Source organism: Oculina patagonica, chromosome 4 (assembly GCF_052425735.1).
Source record: "Oculina patagonica isolate OP01 chromosome 4, crgOcupat, whole genome shotgun sequence".
Classification (NCBI taxonomy): domain Eukaryota; kingdom Metazoa; phylum Cnidaria; class Anthozoa; order Scleractinia; family Oculinidae; genus Oculina; species Oculina patagonica.
Window position 1 is genome coordinate 46,431,275 of NC_135761.1, and position 19,307 is coordinate 46,450,581.

Below are 19,307 nucleotides of genomic sequence, written 5' to 3' on the forward strand. Positions count from 1 at the left end.
TATGTGACAAATATAAGTTGTAACATACGAAAAGTTGCTCGTGTAGACGACTCGACACAAAATGTGTCAAATATTGCGACTGCATTTTGTGGTCCCCAATCTCCCACTGGGCAATGTGCACGCCTTGTTTCTGCGTATCTCCGCTGTCCAATTCCTTACTGGCGCACTAAACTTTGAACTGTTCACAAATAATAAGGGACGGACCATTAGAAAAGTGATGGGGGGGGGGGGGGGGGGGGAAAAACCCAAAAAAAAAATCATGCAAGAGAAAATCCCAAGAAAAAAAATTCGTGCAAAGGGGAAAGCAAGAAAAAAAAATTCGTGCAGAAAGAAAAGTTCCTAATTAAGCACTTAAAACACCCGTCATTTTACACTTGATGAGATCGACTTTTCGACGAAATATATCAGGAAAAATGCTGAAAATAGCATTTTCGAGCCTTGAAATTTCAAAAATTTCCGGGGGAGGATGCCCACAAACACCCTACAAACAAGCGTCTCCAGCGCTCAAATTCTAGTTTCACTAAAGCAAATTGCATTCAGCCTGGCCTCCCTACAAGCGAAACTTTTCTTCCCATACACAGAAGGTTATAGAAAATTCACTTTCAGGTCTTGCCTTCTGTTTATTGTATAAAACTTTGACACCAACATTTGTAGGACATTCGATATAAATTGCTGTTGACAAGTGCATAGGGTGAAGAAAACAATCAGTGGTATAAAATCCCCAGTGGTATTCTTCAGTAGAAATTGAATACGTTTTTTGACGTGGGCAGTTTTAGATGTATTTCTAGCGATTTCAGAAGGCCCAAATTTAAATATTTCCCGGGGGAGCATGCCCCCGAACCCCCCTAGAAGGCTTGTGATCGTATCAACGCTTTTGGTGGGCTCTCTCAAGTCTCCACTTTTGCAATTTATCCAACCGACCACACAATACTTATTGACCAGTGCCTAAAGGAATAAATCAATGAATAACAACATTTTGGGGGAAATATTTTTAACTATTCAGCAAATGATCATCATGATCATCATGGTATAAAGTAACAATACATGGTATCAGGTCTAAAAAAACTATTTCTCTCAAAAAAACCCCCAAACATTTGTCTAAAAAAAATTCGAGCAGAGGGTTACACCCGCAAAAAAAATTCCTGCAGAAGCAATGGGCATAAAAAAAATTCGTGGACGCCGAAAATCCCCCACCCCCCTTATCACTTTTCTAACTCGGCGGGTCCGTCCCTAATTGTCGTGCCATCTACACGATCGAATATATTTGTCACATAAAAAGTGCTCGTGTAAGCCTGCCTTTATGCTTCAATGTCTCTACCGAGGTTGAATGGTCTCTAAACACGGACTTCGCAATGGGAGTCTTTAGAAAGGGCATATATTCGATAGCTAGTATTCGTGTTCCATTAATTTGAAACTACTTAGCCTTTGAAACGAACCCAAACTTTCGTACATCTTTCTGTTGGCATGTTTCTCACTGGGGAGGGTACAGGTATACAGTAATTTTGACACATATATCCAAATGTTGGTAAAACGTGCAGCAATTGTTCTACCTGGTAGAGTACAAGCTTTAGCCGTAGTTGGTCCCCAGGGGCTAATCTCCGGGGAAAGTGGGACTTTTGAGCCCCCCCCCCCCCAAACTTTGACGATTTGTAACTTTCAAAGAGATAAAAGCCATTACCACCAAACTTAGCAAATTTTCCTAAAAGTTTGTTAGCAACATGTTGACACTAGTGCCGCGTGACAACCAACTTTGACGTTTCCATAGCAACCAGTTTTTATGTTTACAATATACAATATCTAGTGGACGGGCCAGCAGGTAGCAGTTGCCAATCTAGGCGGGCCAGACTTAAATCAGTTTTTTTATAAAGAAAAAAAAAAAGAAACTAACTACTTATAATTTTAATGTAGATTAACAAATTTAAAGGAAAAAGAGAAAATCCCGAAAAAAGGATAAAATTTGGTTTGACCTACTCTTTTAATTATCAGTGGCTTTTCAATATAGTTGTTTTCATTTTCCAAAATATTAAAAAACTAGTCGACAAAGTTCTCTTTTAAAGGTTCTCTCTGGTTGATCTCTTTTATGGCATGAATGAATGAATGAATGCATGGTATCTCATTCCACAGTTTTTTCAACAAATCTGGAGAAGGAGTACTTAAGTATTTCTTGTCTGGAGAATTTTATTGGTGTAATATTGTTGTTGGTATTTGTATTTTTGCACTTATTTTAGGAAAAGTGTATCACATTAGACATAATTAAATTTATTGAATGAAATAAATTAATTTAAAGAAATTCAAAATGTCGGATCCAAGATGGCGGCTATTTCAAACGCGCACTCGTGGAATAATTGTTAAATATTCTGTCTTAACATTTTATGGCTAAGCCATACTAACAATTATAATGGGAAAATTGTTTAAATGGTTAAAAGTTCTGAACTGTGAGAAAAAACTAGAAAGCCGAGTAACATTTTACTAATATGAATAAATACGAGCTAGCAGGCAGGTTTTCATGCAGTTGAATGTTGTCATGTGATTCAGCTGTATGTTCCACACTGCTTCATATTTGCACCGCCCTTTAGAGGAAATTTCTCTGTCCTGCATGACGCAGTTTTGGCAAATATAAAATTGAGCTGCCACCTTCAGAAGACTGCAGGCTCAAATACTTTGCTTGTTGGAGTACTCTGAGTGTGCGCGTTCAAGCTCCCATAGCCTCTCCCCATGTAAAAATTGTACATGAGGAGGACTAGGGAGAGATCACGAACTGGAATGCGCCACAAGTATAATTAGAATCACCCAACTAGCGTAACTTAAATTCCGTTCAATGTAAAAACCAATGTTTTGCTTCGTAATCATCGCTAAACAGCGGGATCTTAGAGTTTGACAGTAGGTCATACGACCTGTCCACAAGCTTGTATCCCATTAGATTCATCACGCGTCGGCAGTAATGCTCAATAATATCAATTTCGTGCGGATGTACTTTCCATCTCCAGCGATTTGCCGCGGCCCATGCGTCATCCTTGGTGCACGTGACTAGAGGCCCGTCTAACTCTTTATCACAGGCCTTTCTGCTTTGCTGAGTGGTTTCGTTTAGCCACGTGCGCACGCTCTCTGTCACAGGCAACCCAGCAAACCCGAAAATGTCTGCTAGCGCTTTAAGTGACTCTATCGCCAGGTCCTCGTATCGTAGAAGTTTGATTCGGTCCCGTAAAGAATCCGGTAATTTTCTGACAAACTCTAAGTTGTCTTCTGTGTGTTTACACTGTTGGTAGCTGTAGAGTCGCGTGCCCCAATGAGCGTTCGGGTGCCCTTTTTCTTTGAAGAAGCCCGTATTAAGCGAGGACGGGATCATGCCACGGGGGTCCCTCACGAGGAAGATAATCTTACAATCGGTATCCGAGCTGCTGCAAGCAGTCAAAATGCTTTTGATGTTATTCTCGGGAATGCGCGACATCAGAATTTTCAAGACAGTTAAATCGTACTTGTTCTTACAAGCACTTCCAAGTACTTCGCTAGTCAGGGGCTTGCAAAGTGTTGGACTCCATCGTGGGTCTGTCATCTGATAGGGACACAATGGCGGCGAGCCGATGGCGTGGCTTACGCGCGGATGCTCGGGTTTCCGGTAATACTTCTCAATGTCATCCAAGATATCTGGGTGATCGAATTTACAGCGAAATACGCCGGTCAGGAACTCTTTAGCGAGGCTGCTGTATCCCGTGTCGTTAATCTTCAGCTTATTCTGAACTCGTTTGGCGGTCTGTAATGGCTCGTACATATAAAACACTGAGGGGTGGTGATTGAATATATCGCCTGTCAGCGTAGATCCCGAGCGACCGTGAGATACAATGATGAGGTTTTTCCTCGCTGTCCTTTCTGTATCGCCGAGCAATTCTTTGAAATCGGCAAAATCATGCTCCGCCGGTAAAGGTTGCTGCACTTCATGGTATTTGAAAGTCTGAGTTGAAAATCCAACAAAGTAAATACCCATTAACACAAGTGCAACCAAACATATCCGTATCCGTTTTGATCTCAATATCCTCGTTGGTCTGGTCCATCTTATCACAGACATCTTAATTCATCGGCAATAACCAAGGACATAAAACCGTAAAAAAGCAAGCAAATGACGGCAAGCTCAAGTCCACGTTAAACCCTTGGATGCTGTGATACGTCAGCCAGCGAACTTCATCCGTTCATAGATACCGTTTCCAAGGAAAAGTGTATCGGTTCTGAAAAGCACGAAGCCTTTCACTATCTTGTAACCTCTGCTGGATGCAGCGTTCGGAAAAATTAGACTGTAAGGATGAAAACTGCCAGCTTGCATCTAAAATTGTTTTCTTTGGAGTTCAAAATACCGTCAAGGAACACGAATCGAGCGATCTCGAGGACGAGCGAAGTTGTTGACAGACAATTAATGTTTCCATTTAAAAAATATATGAAAGAAATTTAAAACTCATTTCAGATATACTCGGCATTAATCCCGGATAATAGATGTTGTTTGTTTTTCGATCCTTTACCTCCTTTTAACTGGTTTTGAGACTATTTTGCTCTTCTTCGACCGGGCTGTCTGGGCATTAGCTCTGCGCTATGGATTATTAAATTGAATTGAAACGCAACCAGCCTACCTTCCTTGACAATTATGCTAACATAAAATACACACAAAAGAGCATATGAAAAATACATAAAATTTCAGGCTGAGGGAAATAAAGCAACGGAAATCACTGCTTTTCAAACGTTTTCTTTTCTTTAACTGGCACATACGATAAAACCTGATTTGTTTGGATAAAAAAATCTTTTATCCTGTCGGCTGTTATATTCAGCCAAAAAACACCTGCGATAAATCTGTCCCCTAGTTTGTGTTAATGAGCCAGGAACTTGAATTAGCAGCTCTACTGTTCTATTACAGATAAAAAAAAGGCGCTCGAGCTTTTCGAAAAAAAAAAAAACAAACAGTTTAAAGTTAACTATGGTTACTAATATTAATGCAGACTCTGTGCTTCACTTTCCTGGCTGTGCAGTGAATTTATTTTGAAACCATTAAAAAATTATGTTCTTTTGTAACGCCGGTTCTGGCTTTGGTTTCTATCAAATGAAAATTTTGTTTAATATGTTGACAACTGCGTTTTACTTTCTATGAATTTGCTGTTAAGGACTTTCTCTTTTCTTTTTGGCACAACGAATATAAGAGCTTTTCGCGTTCGTAATTTGAATATTATTTCAAAAGAAGTTTACTTATTGCTTCGATCGAATTGAGCAAAAGAGCATTTACTTTTTATGGTAATTGTCTGCTTGTGTTTAAGTCCAATAGAACGTTTATTGACACATTTTTGCTTTGTTAGTTTTGTTGTCAGGGAACAGAGAAGTGTTTCCCTCATTAAAGTTATAATGAGACCGTCATCGATAGATATCCACTCCACTTTCCTCTTATATTTATGTGGGCTTATTCTGTTTGACGATCAACAGATGTATTTTACGTTACATGAGATCAGAAAAAAAAAACACTCGGCCCAAAAAACTAATTTCCTAAAATGGATTTCAAATTAGCAATATTTAACTTTAATTGTATGAATAAATGAATTAATAAAACCTTGACAAAGCTACAAAATGTGCCATAAAAACACATCAAAAACTGAAACGCCAGTTTTTCCGAACTTTCCGACATTTCAGTACTATTATAATAATATGTGTAACAAATTGAACATTTAACATACATGTCCGATCAACAAACCACGTGACACGAGAAAAAATTGTGAATTGATCACGAGCCAAAGGCGCATGATTGACATGGTCGGTAGAAAATGACCGAGAAAATATTATTGTGCTGATCTTTAATTAGCATTTTTATAAAATTACTATTTTGCCGCCAATGAGAAAAGGGTTGGGGCGGATTTGAGGTGCGCAATGTCAGGGGCGCCCATTTTTCAGTAAAAAAAATTCGAAATGTCATGTCTGGTTGTTGTTACGCCACGTTTCGCCGTCTGCCGCCACTTAGGGTTAGGGTTAAGGTTAGGGTTAGGGTTAGGGTAAGGCCCTAATGGTCTGCCATCCACCCCCCCCCCCCCCTATTGAAATCCTGGATCCGCCCCTGAATGTACAGTGGGATTTGAGTTTGTAATCGGTGGTCGCTAGCAGCGGGTCTCAATGGGGTGGTGGCTTTTACGGTGAAAGATTTTTTTTACGGCGGGAGTATACCTGAAGGCCGTTTATCCACCGATTAACTTGAGTTCAATGCAAATACTTCGCTCGCGTTTTAACCAATTCAAAACTTTCTAAATCCCATTTCCCAGTTAAAATTTTGCCCAAATCCTTTTCCCAGTCCATTTTTTGCTCAAATCCAATCCCATCAGTGAAAGTTTTGATCAATCCCAGTTCATGGAAAATCTGGACTCAAACGCACTATACGTGCAGTAACTGTGATGTTTTAATTGTCCTAAATCCCGTTTTTGTTTCTGCTTGTTGGAATCGGAAATCCCCTTCGTTTTCTAAAAATTCTCAAAATATTCCACACATCGGTATCAATGTTTTTTCCAGTTCTTTGGGTGAGCAAATCAGAGAAATGTCTAATTTACAATATTTCTTTTGTGTTACTAGGTTAGTAGAGGAATTATTTGTTAATCTTGCTGTCATATCAGAGGGTCTCAAGGGTGGTGGCTTTACGGTAGGTTAAAATACTACGCTAACTATTTATTTCCTACGGTACAGAAGAAAGTTAATTTTCATTGTTTAATAGTTAAAAATATTTCAATGAAAACATATTTTAGGTCTTAGGACCATTTTTGGGACGATGAAGTGAACTAGTTTGGTTTATTTATATCACTGACCGATTTTTACGGTTACACATTTTACGGCTAACAGTTAAAATTTTCCATTTTTTACGCCTAACGGCTATTTTTGGCCGTTTACGGCTAACGGTTAACCCCATTGAGACCCTCATATCATGGCGCCTAATCTCGTACATATGCAAATCCTAGTAAAAATGGGCAAATCCCAGTTCCCATTTTACCCCTTCAGGACACTCACCAAAGCCAGACACGAAAACCTCTGAAATGCAGCAAGTAGACAAAGACGGGGAGCGTATGCCCCCAACCAAGGCAATGGTGCCATTCTTGGGGTTTTGGGGTATCCTAATTTAACATACTCAGTTGCCGGAGTTTAGCCTGCAGTTTTGGTTACCATTTGCACCATAATGGCTTAAAACACCAACTTAGTATGTCTGGCATTGTTTGACCGCCAGTTTGATTTCAGAAGTTTCTGACTAAGCAGCAATTTTACTTACAATAGACAAATATCACACAGAAATCGTATGTTCAGTTTTATATTCTGAAGAAAAAAGCAAAAATTAGGTACGAGGTTCAGTCTTGTCTTTGAAAAGGGGTTTAGCGAAATGTTCATCCGTCAGTCCGTCCACTAATCACACAATTGCTCAATCAACTGTCTTTATTAAATCGCCTTATCCCCGTTTTGTACAGCTCACAATATATACAATCTGCATTTGTGCTTTCTTGACAAGCAAAAAAATTTCCTTCAATCTTCAGTAAAAAAAGCCCTTTACAGCAATGATCACAACATTCAAAGTAAATTTTGATGTTTTCCAGCAAGGTCTATTAGCCAGAATGAAGTAGGTTGCTTATTAGATGGTTTTACCCAGGACATAGAATTGCTCAACAAAGCAACCATTACAAGTTCAGTTCTCAAACGTGACAGCATGCAGATCATTCATGCCGTGGCTCATCACAGTACTGTTATGATAGCATTATTCCAGTCACAGCGACTGAGCAGAGATTATTTCCAGTTGTCATAGGGTGTATGTTTTTTCAATGTAGCATTTATTTCAGCTTGAGTCCAACTTGAGGATCTCCTGGATCTGCCCATCTCCAGCTGGAAGAATAAAAATAAAATATAGGACTTAATTATCGTTAATAATTATGATTATTGTTGTTAAAAACTGGAGCACTGAATAATGTATTTCCAGAGTCTTCATTTTTGGGTTTTTTTTTTTTTTTTTTTTTTGTTTTTTTTTTTTTTTTTTTCTTTTGCTTAGCAGGCCATATTATATTAGCCTGTGTAGCTGGCAGTTTTGTTGGGGTTTAAAATGGGCACAAGAAAGCATAGAAGCCGCGAGAGGCTCCTCCTCCCCAAGCATCCTCAAGTCTTTGCCGCTCGTTGTCAAGCTTCGCAGCTTGCTTGTGTGCATTTTAAACCCCAACAAAACCACCAGCTACACAGACTAAGCAGCCATTTGGATAACAGTTGTTGTAATCTGCACATGGTATTAAATCCTTGCACTCATGTTTCAGGGAAAATGCAATTCTTTTTCTACATAGCCAATCAGCATTCAGAAATGTTTTTCAAGTACCTTGTATAATTCTTATGAGACAAGTTGGTTGGTTATAATAATTTTTACTGAAAAGGGGCTGTCCTAGTAATGTGTTTAAGAAAGTCTTCCACCGAGAAAATAAAAAGCAGTGCAAAAAACTTTTCCTCAAAAATACTCCCAATGAAAGTTTGTTTTATCTTCATGCCTTCTACTAAATACAGTCGACTCCTGATATAAACTCAAAGCTTCAAGGGAAATTGAAAAAGGTTCGAGTTATCAGGAGTTTGAGTTACCGGTATCAGAAGTTGAGAATAAATGACCAGAAATAAGGAAAATAATGGTTGTTACTGTTTTCCTGTTCATACAATGTACATTTTAAACAAATTTAGAGAATAGAGAAGCCATGAGAAAATGGAACAGTACATTTTTAAATTGCTGTATGAATCAGAACGTAAAGCAATGTGAAAGAAAACAAAGCAAAGCAGCAGGAGAAGTTCGGGTACTGCGAACTTTGCAGGTTTCAAAGAGAACAACGTCGGGCTACTGGTACATAGTTTATGCGGTTACTTTCAATATGCACTGACGCTTCTCAACTAATCTTTTACTATCGATTATCCTTGAAAGTTTTCTAAGGTTGGATTTGAAAGAATGGGTATCAACCTCCACCAACAAACTATAGCCCCCATTCTATCAGGAGTAGAAACTGGGAAAAAGATTCAAACCTCCTTGTGCCATTTCTCTAGCAATGGAAGCTTCATGCACACCTAATTTGAAAGTCACAACTTGAATTTTGAGGCCAATCAATTTTGTCCATTTGACAGGTGGTATCTCATATAGCCCCCTACCCCTACACTGACGTCCCCTGTTTTATGAGTCAAATGAGTCTATGAGTCATGAGTCAAGCTGATTTTTACACAAAGTAGGAAATTATCTATTGAACAATTGTTTACCTTTTTACAAGTAAGCTTACAAGCACTTCACATTGCTTACGTTTAATAGTTCTACTCGGGTTTGCTTGCAGTTAGTTGCACTCCTGTTTGCTTGCAGTTAGTTCCACTCCGGTTTGCTTGCGGTTAGTTCCACTTCGGTTTGCTTGCGGTTAGTTCCACTCCGGTTTGCTTGCGGTTAGTTCCACTCTGGTTTGCTTGCGGTTAGCTTTAATTTGTTAGTAAGGGTAGCACTATTTTTAAATTTGACTCATTGACTCATTGACTCACGACTCATTGACTCATTGACTCATTTGACTCATAAAAACTTTATTCTCCCTACACTACTTGTTACATGTATGACCACTTTCCTAAACTTCACACTTGACTTTTGAGATTCCCCTCCCCCTTGGAATTTTCTTTGGAATGAGCTTATGTGTGGTGGGTACAGATATTTTCTGGGCCACTTGATACAATGTACTTTAAACTGAATAATTACCTGTTTTGAAACACAATCCATAAATAGATTTACTTCTTTTGTGCATCGGGAGTCTTCAAATCCATTGCTCTTCCAGCATGCCATGAGGTTTGTCATTTCATTTACACATTGTGCCTCTAACCCAAGAAAAAATAAATCAGCACCCTCATAATCATACACTATACAATTAGTGCACCTTCAATAACAAATGAACTCTGCTCAATCAGCAGTGACATTTTTCACTGCCATTAATCATCTAAGTGGATCTCTCAGGAAATGGAAGTTCAAAAGGTCATGTCGGTCTGTCTTGATTGTTAGATTTCAATCCATTTAGTTTGTTTCTTTTTAGGCGAGGACGTAGTCTCAAGCCTAATGTTATCATGTTAGTATAGAGCGATTTTGGATTCTTCGTGTTAAGATGGGCGATGTGATGATTCGAGTATATACATTTATTTTTGTAGGCTATGATAACCAGTAAAAGATTTAAGAAGATATAATGTACATGTAGAAAGATGTGTTTCAGAAAAAAGAAAAAAATTTATTGAATTAAGTAACTACTTATGTTGCATTAAATTGTTGAAGTTAATCAGTCTTGGTGTCTAAACAGCTATTCTCAGTTCTTTGTCTGGAATTTTTAACATACTGAATTGCTTAACTGGAACGTCCTCGCCTTAGTATGCATTGCATTATACCGGTTATTTGAATGGCAGTAGCAGCAAAAACAATCATTAGTTGGGTATTTGAACTTCAGCGGTCACATATGACTGAACGACGCAGTAAAATTCACTTCATTTCTCTTTCTGTTTCAAAACAAGGATACCGGTAACAATAAAGTTGAACCTTTCGTAACAGACATTTCCCATGAGAAGCCCAATATTTTATGCTATTACATTTTGAACCTCTATTAAGCATTAGAGGAGGTTTGATTTGGTTTCATTTATTTTTAAGATGTGTCTCGACATAGAAATTTCTATTCAAAGTAATGAGTTAGGATGTAAGAGGGGGATAAACTAAGCAAGCATTATATATAAGCATTGTTAACAAGTATCGTAACTATTATTTTATTAAGTATCTGTATTGTATTTTAAGTTCAGTTCTGTAAGTAACAACATTGTATGTAGCCGTCTTTTTCTTTTCCTTTTTTGTTTGCAATAAACCATTAAAAAAAAAAAATAATGTAAGAGGGGGATGAATTGGGGTACGCAAATCTGCCGATCCGTGTTATTTTTTAGCCAAATCCACCAATCTGCCACAATTTTCTTTCAAATCCGAATCTTCATTTCTTGAAAACTTTGTGTGGTATAGTTTCACTGCAATGGATAGTAGATGCTGTTTACACCAATTTTGTAAAGTTTCATTTCATTGCTTGTTTTTGTGACAGTTCTGCCAATATACTGACGAATGCTGGCCGAAGTGATCAGAACTTTGTTTAGTATCCAAAATCCAAACTTCCTGACCTGAAGAGTCCAGAATCCAGGGCCAAAGTTCTCAGCTTATCCGCGATCCACTGTATTCTCGAAATCTGCAAATCCGCTCAAATATGCATCACAAAAATCCATAATCTGTGCGCTTTTTAAGGCCAAATCCGTTGATCCGCGAAGCTATTCATCTCCCACATGTATAAATGTTCAACCATCTAGTATACCTGCCAACTTTTTCTGGGTCAAAGGCGTGAGATTTTTATCCTGAGAGTGCCAGGATTTCCGAAGACGATACGACAATATTCGAAGTTTTCCGAAGATGTCCGAAGTATTCCAAAGACGTTCCGAACATATCCCGATCCCAGTGCATGGACGTGTTTTGCTAAACACGACCTCGTTTACTCATTTTACATGGAGTTTTCGTTCCTCACATTGGTTTGTGTTTACATTTTATTGGAAAGTGTGTCTTTTGTGGTTGTAATAACTCACATTTTTCGACTAGGCGTGAGAAATTGGTTCTTAAGCGTGAGTTGGCGTGAGATCGAAGTTTTCAACTCGCAGGCGTGAGAGTTGGCAGGTATAATCTAGTCAAAGTAAAGTTTCACTAGCTGAAAAGCAATGCCCTCCCATAGAAACAGTGCTTCAGATAGAAAAAAGCAACAAGTTTGCAAGTAGATTGAAAATCAAAACTTTTCATGAGATTGCCATATCGCTCATTAGAGGCTTTACTAAATCAGTTTGTCAGCCAATTTTAAAACACTCTTTTAAACACCGCTTACAATCCCCCGCCCGAGCTTCCTCAGTCGTCTTACAAAGTTGCATAAGCCCAGGAATTATATCCGGCATTTTTCGGTACTCGAAATCATAGAAAGACACACGTGAAGCAAATGAGACTACGTGCACTTACCTCCAACATTTTCTTTTTGAGGAAGCAAATGAGGACGAAGTTTCTTAGGAACCTTGCCTCTTTTGACTCCATAGATAAGATGGGGCTTCCTCCCTTGAGCGATAGTAGTGAGATTTACCATATTTGCGCACAAAACTCGCCAAATTATCCAACAAGAACAAGGCGCACAAGTTGGTCAGTCCGCCATGTTGGGTTCTTGTGGCGTCCAGACTCCTCCGTCCGTGTACATCCTGGTACCCAGAGCCGCTCATTCTCTGAGCTGTCCGACCCTGATTCCGTCCCGCGCGTTCAATCTACCAAGTACCAGAAGCCGCTCTCTGACCTCTCTCGTTCCTCAGATCACACGCTGATCAATTACAAAATAATCTTTGTAAATTGGACAGAAAAAACGAAGTCAAATTTGAATTGAGAAGTTTTTATTATTGTTTCTCATTTAACACTGGCACAGATACAGTCTGTTGCCCAGTTTCCGGCCGGTACCAGTTTCCGGCCAAAAAATACATTCGTCGGTTATTTTCGTAGTTATCTTTTATTTCCGTCCACCGAAGCTTTCCTACAGAAAAAGGAACATTTCCGCTACAAATTGATGGTTCTGGCAGGCTTTTTGGTCAAGAAACGGACGAGCAAGGTCGAGCTTTGTTTACGCGAGTAAACGTTAGGCGACTAATTTTTTGCGCTTTTCACTGCACATCAAAGCTACCGTACATAAACAAAGAGCTCATTTCGTAGGAAACTTTTCGAGAAGCTTCGTAATTTTTTGACAGAATTTAGATTAAAGATGAAAGTGATTAGGGGTTCTGTCATCACAAGCCAGAATTCAGCTGTTTCTGAATTTCAGAAGTCAGAGTTTTAACAAAGATTTGGACTCGCTGTGCCAGTTTCCGGCCACCAAGTAGCACATTGTTCAAAAGCATTTTTATTAAGTGAAATAACTGAATTTTAGTATCTCCTGCTCGAGAAATTTATGAAATGAAAATCTAGCAAAGAGTACAAAAGCGGCTAAAGCAAACATAGCGTGATAAACTACAACATTTATATGTATACACTGCCAATGCATCCTTATAAGCGAAAGAAAAGGTTACGGGTCATTGACGAGAAAATATTCCATAAAACAGCAGGCGAGAAAGCAAATTCGAATAAACTGATATTGAAACTTACTTTTCGTTTGCCAAGAGACTTACAAGTCGGTTTAAGTCGAGCGGTTGTAGGGAAAAATGTGTTTTAGTTCGACGGCCGGAAACTGGACCACCTGGCCGGAAACTGGGCAACTTACTAGTTCTGCAAAAAATGGCATAATTTCTTTAATACTTGTCGTGCACAGCCAATTTTTGTACATTTTTAAGGTAAGTAAATGAACTGTCTTTGAACAAAAAATGAGTAACTTTCCGTGCATAAACGAGAAGTTATAGCGATTACAAACTAAAGTGGCCGGAAACTGGGCAAGAGACTGTAACGTTCCGTACGGAAGCAATTTTGTTTCCCGAGAAGCAAAAAAGTGTTTCCAAATATTTCGAGAAACATCATACTTCTGCAGAAAATGTTTCCACGTATGCGCGCCAAGGAAATAAACTTTGTTTGTAGGGAACGTAAGACAGTTCTTTTCGTCCGTTAGCACTTTTGTCAGTCAGGAGGTTTGACAAGGTTTGTACAAAATATTTTACAAGTAAAATTATCAGTCCGTACGTATTCCGAAGTATTAAAAATGTAATTTAGAGTTAATAAACGTTGCTTTGAGCTCTTATCATTTTCTGGTAGCATGAAATGTAAGCCGACTCCACATTTCTTTCCAGTTTTCTCTTTACTGTATTTTTTTTTGATTGCGTGACATAAACTGCTGAGCTCGTTTCAGTTACATGTCCGATTTCAGCTCTTTGCCACGTGCATGGTCAGTAATAGACGTATAACTGTTTCAGTTTATTCCTTCATTGATCACAACGCGTTTGTAACTTCCTGTTGTGTATTATTTTGGACTGAGGTAGGCAATTTTTATAATATTTTTTTCCCATAAACGCTGCGCTTTCAAAGTTATTCCTGCTTGTCTTTATTCTGATTTGTCTCCCGGGGTATCCAATCGAACGTTCGGTAATCGAACTCAATCGAACACCAATCGTTCGATTGGGTTCGGTAATCGAACATAATCGAACTCACAATAAAATTTGGTCAATCAAACTCAATCGAACGTTCGATTACTGAACAGTGAACAATCGAACTCAATCGAACGTTCGATTACCGAACAACCAACAATCGAACTCAATCGATTGTTCGATTAACGAACTCTTGTTTGTTTATGCTGTGTACATATTGCACGGTGCACCATTCCCCTAATCCTTTTTTGGCGATTCGCCATACCCGGGATAGGACGATTGTCTGCACAATAGCCACGGACACACCAGTCTGCCACGTGGTTGGGAGAAATTTTGTAACACATGTGTGTTCTTCACATATTGAACACAACTGCCTGTGTTGCAGTGAATAAAATGGTGCAACTTCTGTTTGAGTGTAACGGTTAAAAGCAGGGCAGAAACCATATCCTTCCTTCTAATATAGAAATGTAAACAATAGTGCATTTCAGTTCTTTTACCGTCGTTTTGTTCTCTTCTACCAAATATATTTTACTAAACATTGACATTCAGTTCGATATTTGGACGTTTTTATATTTATGCCATTCAATAAAAGTTGATTTTGATTAGTCCTGCGTGATTTACTTATCAAGAGAAAGATTCCGAACAAAATCGAACCCGATTGAGTTCGACTGTGTTCGATTATGTTCGATTGGTTCGGAAATCGAACTCACAGCGAAATAGATGTTCGATTTTGTTCGACTACCGAACCCAATCGAACGATTGGTGTTCGATTGGGTTCGATTGATTTTCGGTTCGATTTTGTTCGATTGGATACCCCGGGTTTGTCTTCACGGCTGAAATCGGTCACGGTTTAGCACTATACTACGTTACTAGCCCGGGTTACTAGTATAACACCTTAGCCTACACATTTTTTTATTTTATTTTGTTTGTCATTTAACTGAAACTCGCTGTATGTCCTTGGTTAGGATTTTGCAATGATTTTGTGTAGGTGTAGGGATTTATTGTTTATGTAGGTAATTTGGCGAGTCCCCCTTCCCTCCCCCCACTTCGCCTAACCGGCCTTAGCCTGTTCCAGGCGTTCGGTTAGTTAACTAACCGAACGCCTGGAACAGGCCAAACCGGCCTCAATTCTATTTAAGATCCCCCTTGCCCATATCACACCATATCATGTGCAAGTCATTTAACTAACCGAACGCCTGGAACAGGCCAAACCGGCCTCAATTCTATTTAAGATCCCCCTTGCCCATATCACACCATATCATGTGCAAGTCATTTAACTAACCGAACGCCTGGAACAGGCTAAACCGGCCTCAATTCTATTTAAGATCCCCCTTGCCCATATCACACCATATCATGTGCAAGTCATGTGAAGAATATTGCTCAACACCTTTTCTTAAAATTAAAACAAAGCGCAGTTCAGAATAAATTTAAGCGCAGTTCAGAATAAATTTAACAGTACTAGCAGTTTACACTCCTCCGAGTGCAACTCTTCTTATAAGCAAAATATTTATCGTAACAGATTGGTATCATGGAGAACTTGAACAGTTTATCGCGGCCGGAGTCCGTCACGCCAGCTCTACATGGCGAGATTAGCGCACATGTGTCAGAAGCGGAATTGATAGTGAATCCGCGGCAGTCGCTGGTCGACGAAAAGATCAACATCAGTGTTAACGGACTTTCACCCAGGCAGCCCATCACTTTAACAGCAAAGTTGGTCGGGGATTCGAAAGAGGAGTTTGAATCCTACGGACATTTTGTCGCGGACGAAGCAGGAAGAGTTTGCGTAGCGGAATGTCCCAGTCTGTTTGGGACGTACACCGGCGTTGAACCCATGGGATTGTTATGGAGTATGCAGCTTTCACCTGGACAGCGAAAAGGCCAGAGGCTCAGCAAGAAAGATGTCACGAAGCCGTACTGTATCGACCTACAGTTGTTTGACGGCCATGTTGAAGATGTTACCAATAGTGAGGATCTGCAGCCGATGACTAGCGTGACATTTGAGAAGTGGTACATGGCGGACGGAGTGAGAAGAATTCCGGTTAGGGACGGGAGGGTGCGTGGCACTTTGTTCATACCTCCGGGAAAAGGGCCTTTTCCAGGTAAGTTGAAGCTTCTTTAGGGACTAGTTTTAGCGTAGCGCAGAGTTAACATAGCGTTGTGGGGGTGGGGTTGTGGGTCATGTTGGAACGTCAAAGACCCGTGAGCGCGGTAGAAGCGTTGCGTGACGGCCTAAATAGCCTTTTGTGCCAGCCTTATACAGTGACTAAACGTTTCCTTGACTCTTACGACAATAGCGGTTTTACCAATACTCCAAAACACTACTTCCAAAACAATGGTTCAGTCAGGGAATGGGGAACAAAACATTTTTGAGGGGATGGCCTGACTACACAAAAGGTTTCCCAGTAATGACCAAGAACTCAAATTTCATCGTCAAAGCTATTAATAACAAATTTTGTAAAATGTGAGGTTAAGCGAAACGCTAACGGTAAATAGAAGTGCCCACCTACAGCCATGGATCGAAAACAATGTGGGAAGGAAGCATTTTGTTTCGTTTACCCTTCGGAGGTTGTGGCTAACTACCTTCCTGCTTCGTTACCGAGACGAAGCCTGGGTAGGGAGGTAGAAATGAATCGAGTTTATACCCCTCTCCCTTGCTCCTCTCAGGCTTGTTTACACGTAATGACATTGCGCATCTCCACTTCTCAGGTGTTATAGATTTGTTTGGCACAGCAGGAGGATTGATCGAGTTCAAAGCTTCCCTTCTTGCCTCTCGTGGGTTTGCAGCTTTGGCTCTAGCATACTTCGCGTACGAAGACCTACCCAAGATGCCGACAGAAGTAGAACTGGAATACTTTTTCGAGGCCTGTGATTGGATGCTCGCGCACCCCGACGTCATGTCACGTGGCCTGGGTTTGATGGGTGTTTCCAAAGGCTCGGAGATGGCTCTTACAGTCGCAGCACTTAGAAAAGAAATAACCGCAGTGGTGGCTATCTCCCCTGCGCATGCTATCGTAGGATTTCCACTGAAGTACAAAGGGAAGCCAACAGACTTTCTCAAATTTGAACCGGATCTCGTCAAACTCTCCAAAAATGGAGCGATGGTATTTAAAGAGTCATATCCCCCGGATGTGACGGACGCCCCGGGCCGTACCGCTGCTATCGAAGTGGAAAACATTCAAGGGGACATCCTACTAGTATGCGGGGCTGATGACCAAAGCTGGATGGCGGAGAAAATGGCGGGAAAAATCCAAACCAGGTTGCGTAAATACGGAAAAGGCTCTTGTTGTACGGTCCGGTGCTATCCCAAGACGGGACATTTGATCGAGCCCCCTTATATGCCCCCGTGTCACAACTCGTATCACAAGACATACAGAATGTGCGTGGAATGGGGCGGACAACCCCAGGAGCAAGCATTGGCTCAAGAAGATTCCTGGCAGTATATTTTGAAATTTTTTGCAACCAAACTGTCACTGGCAAATCAGAAGAGTCGTTTGTAGATTCTCAGTACATGATTTGCGGCATACATGAAGTTCATACACGTATGACCCTGTTTAGCTCATTGGAGTTGATGGGCAAAGAATGACGCTGACGATTTTCTAAACTGCTCATGAACCATGTGTAATCTATCAAATTAAAGTTCCTTGGTAAAATCACAGAGGTTATGAAAAAGTTATTGTGTGATAAATGCTAGCCTACTTTGGCGGAGTTTTCTCGTTCAGTGGTAAAATAAAATGGGCGAGTCCGTACTCTTGAAAAACGGCCAGCTTAGGGAAATACTTAGTGGCAACTCAAAATTACAATCTTACCAATCAATAGTCCTCATTTAGATTTAGATTTTGGAATTTCTGTTTACTACGGTTTTTCTTAGTCCCAATATATGGCCCAAAATCATTTCGATTAAATCAGTCTTCCGCGCAAGCCTGAGAAAACAAGGCTATTCACCAAGGGGAACCACTTGATCGTTGGATTGCGAGCTCTAGCATGTGTGATAAGCGGGGACATTCGGGGTACAAATACTAGTAGATGTCTGCTGATGGCGAATTCACGGTATCCAACACCTGACTCGTCCCCAGTCGTCTTTTGAGTCCGTCTTGAGTCGACTGCTGAACACGTTCGCTTCTTGCAAATTTCGCATAAAAGACGACTGGGGACGAGTCAGATCCAACACTGGGAAAGGAAGGACGAGTGCAAGGGGATTGGGAAGACACTTTTAGCTTCCTTCGCATTCGCAATTTTCTTCCCATGTTTTCAACGGAAACTTTAAAGACTCTTAAAAAATACTTGATTCTCGCTTTGTTGGGTGTGACTGAAATTCATGTTTGCCTCAAAAACGCACCAAGATAGTCGTAGTAAGTTAACGTATTAGTCAACTTTAAAAAGTGAATTAGCCAGCGCAGCAGGTGCCTGTGTAGTTTTTGGGAGTTTTAAAGGCGCGCGAGATTGCGAGACGGCCACGTCTCGCGCCTTTTGCATTTCCCAAATGCGTGCTCAAAAAATACACAGATTGTAGAAATCAGGGCAATTTTTATTCTCGCAATACTCGCAATAAGGTAGTGTAGCTAAATGTTAACACAAAAATTTCTAACTGTTGCCAGCAGAGTATTTTGTTTTGTAAAACAAACTTTCTTCAGTGACGATCAGAAACACCCGAAGGGTGCTGTGATAACTACAATGTCAATCTTGCACATGAAAATGAGTTATTCGCGTTTACATGAAAATCAATCTCTTTTTAATATGAGATGTTTTGCAGTGGATCTCACTTGATTAAATTTACTGATAAAGAGCTCCTGTTTTAATCCATGATCAGGGTACGATGAGATACCGTCACTGTCACACGAAGAGCGCCTTCACGGCCACGCCCCCACCCTCCGTCCCGGTCCGCAACTTTGTGGCAGTGCCACAAAGTTGTTTTAGAATATATCATCAGTTCATCAGTTTTTAGTATAAAACCACCATTTCGTGGCCGCCCTCAGCCACAGTAACAAGGAGCTGGTCATTGTGGGTTGGATGAATGGTGTCCGGTCGTTTCAAGACAAAGTGAATTCATATGCGATGGGGATAATGATGATTTTAATCATATATTCATCATCGCTGCCCAGCGTGATATGTCAAGTATTTTTTTGGCTCTTTTTTTTAAACCACGCGTAGTCCATGTGTTATGTTTGTTGCCGCTGTTTGTATTT

At 40.1% G+C, this 19,307-nt stretch overlaps 3 protein-coding genes across 3 annotated transcripts; 1 reads left to right on the plus strand and 2 right to left on the minus strand.

The window, feature by feature from the left end:
• Positions 1 to 2,169: 2,169 nt before the first annotated feature.
• On the minus strand, positions 2,170 to 4,503 carry LOC144648775 (carbohydrate sulfotransferase 5-like). Its single transcript, XM_078508239.1, has one exon. It carries the CDS (start codon positions 4,061 to 4,063, stop codon positions 2,816 to 2,818), a length of 1,248 nt encoding a protein of 415 aa, XP_078364365.1. The 5' UTR covers positions 4,064 to 4,503; the 3' UTR covers positions 2,170 to 2,815.
• A 2,906-nt stretch (positions 4,504 to 7,409) lies between these two features.
• LOC144650338 (small ribosomal subunit protein mS37-like) lies at positions 7,410 to 12,243 on the minus strand. Its single transcript, XM_078509993.1, has 3 exons — positions 12,041 to 12,243; positions 9,734 to 9,849; positions 7,410 to 7,869 (listed from the first exon to the last, which is right to left on the minus strand). Exons 1-3 carry the CDS (start codon positions 12,159 to 12,161, stop codon positions 7,774 to 7,776), a joined length of 333 nt encoding a protein of 110 aa, XP_078366119.1. The 5' UTR covers positions 12,162 to 12,243; the 3' UTR covers positions 7,410 to 7,773.
• Positions 12,244 to 13,738: 1,495 nt separating this feature from the next.
• On the plus strand, positions 13,739 to 17,777 carry LOC144650339 (acyl-coenzyme A thioesterase 1-like). The gene is made up of 3 exons (XM_078509995.1): positions 13,739 to 14,015; positions 15,644 to 16,223; positions 16,831 to 17,777. The coding sequence occupies exons 1-3, from the start codon at positions 13,923 to 13,925 to the stop codon at positions 17,619 to 17,621; spliced, it is 1,464 nt and encodes a 487-aa protein (XP_078366121.1). The 5' UTR covers positions 13,739 to 13,922; the 3' UTR covers positions 17,622 to 17,777.
• Positions 17,778 to 19,307: the final 1,530 nt, after the last annotated feature.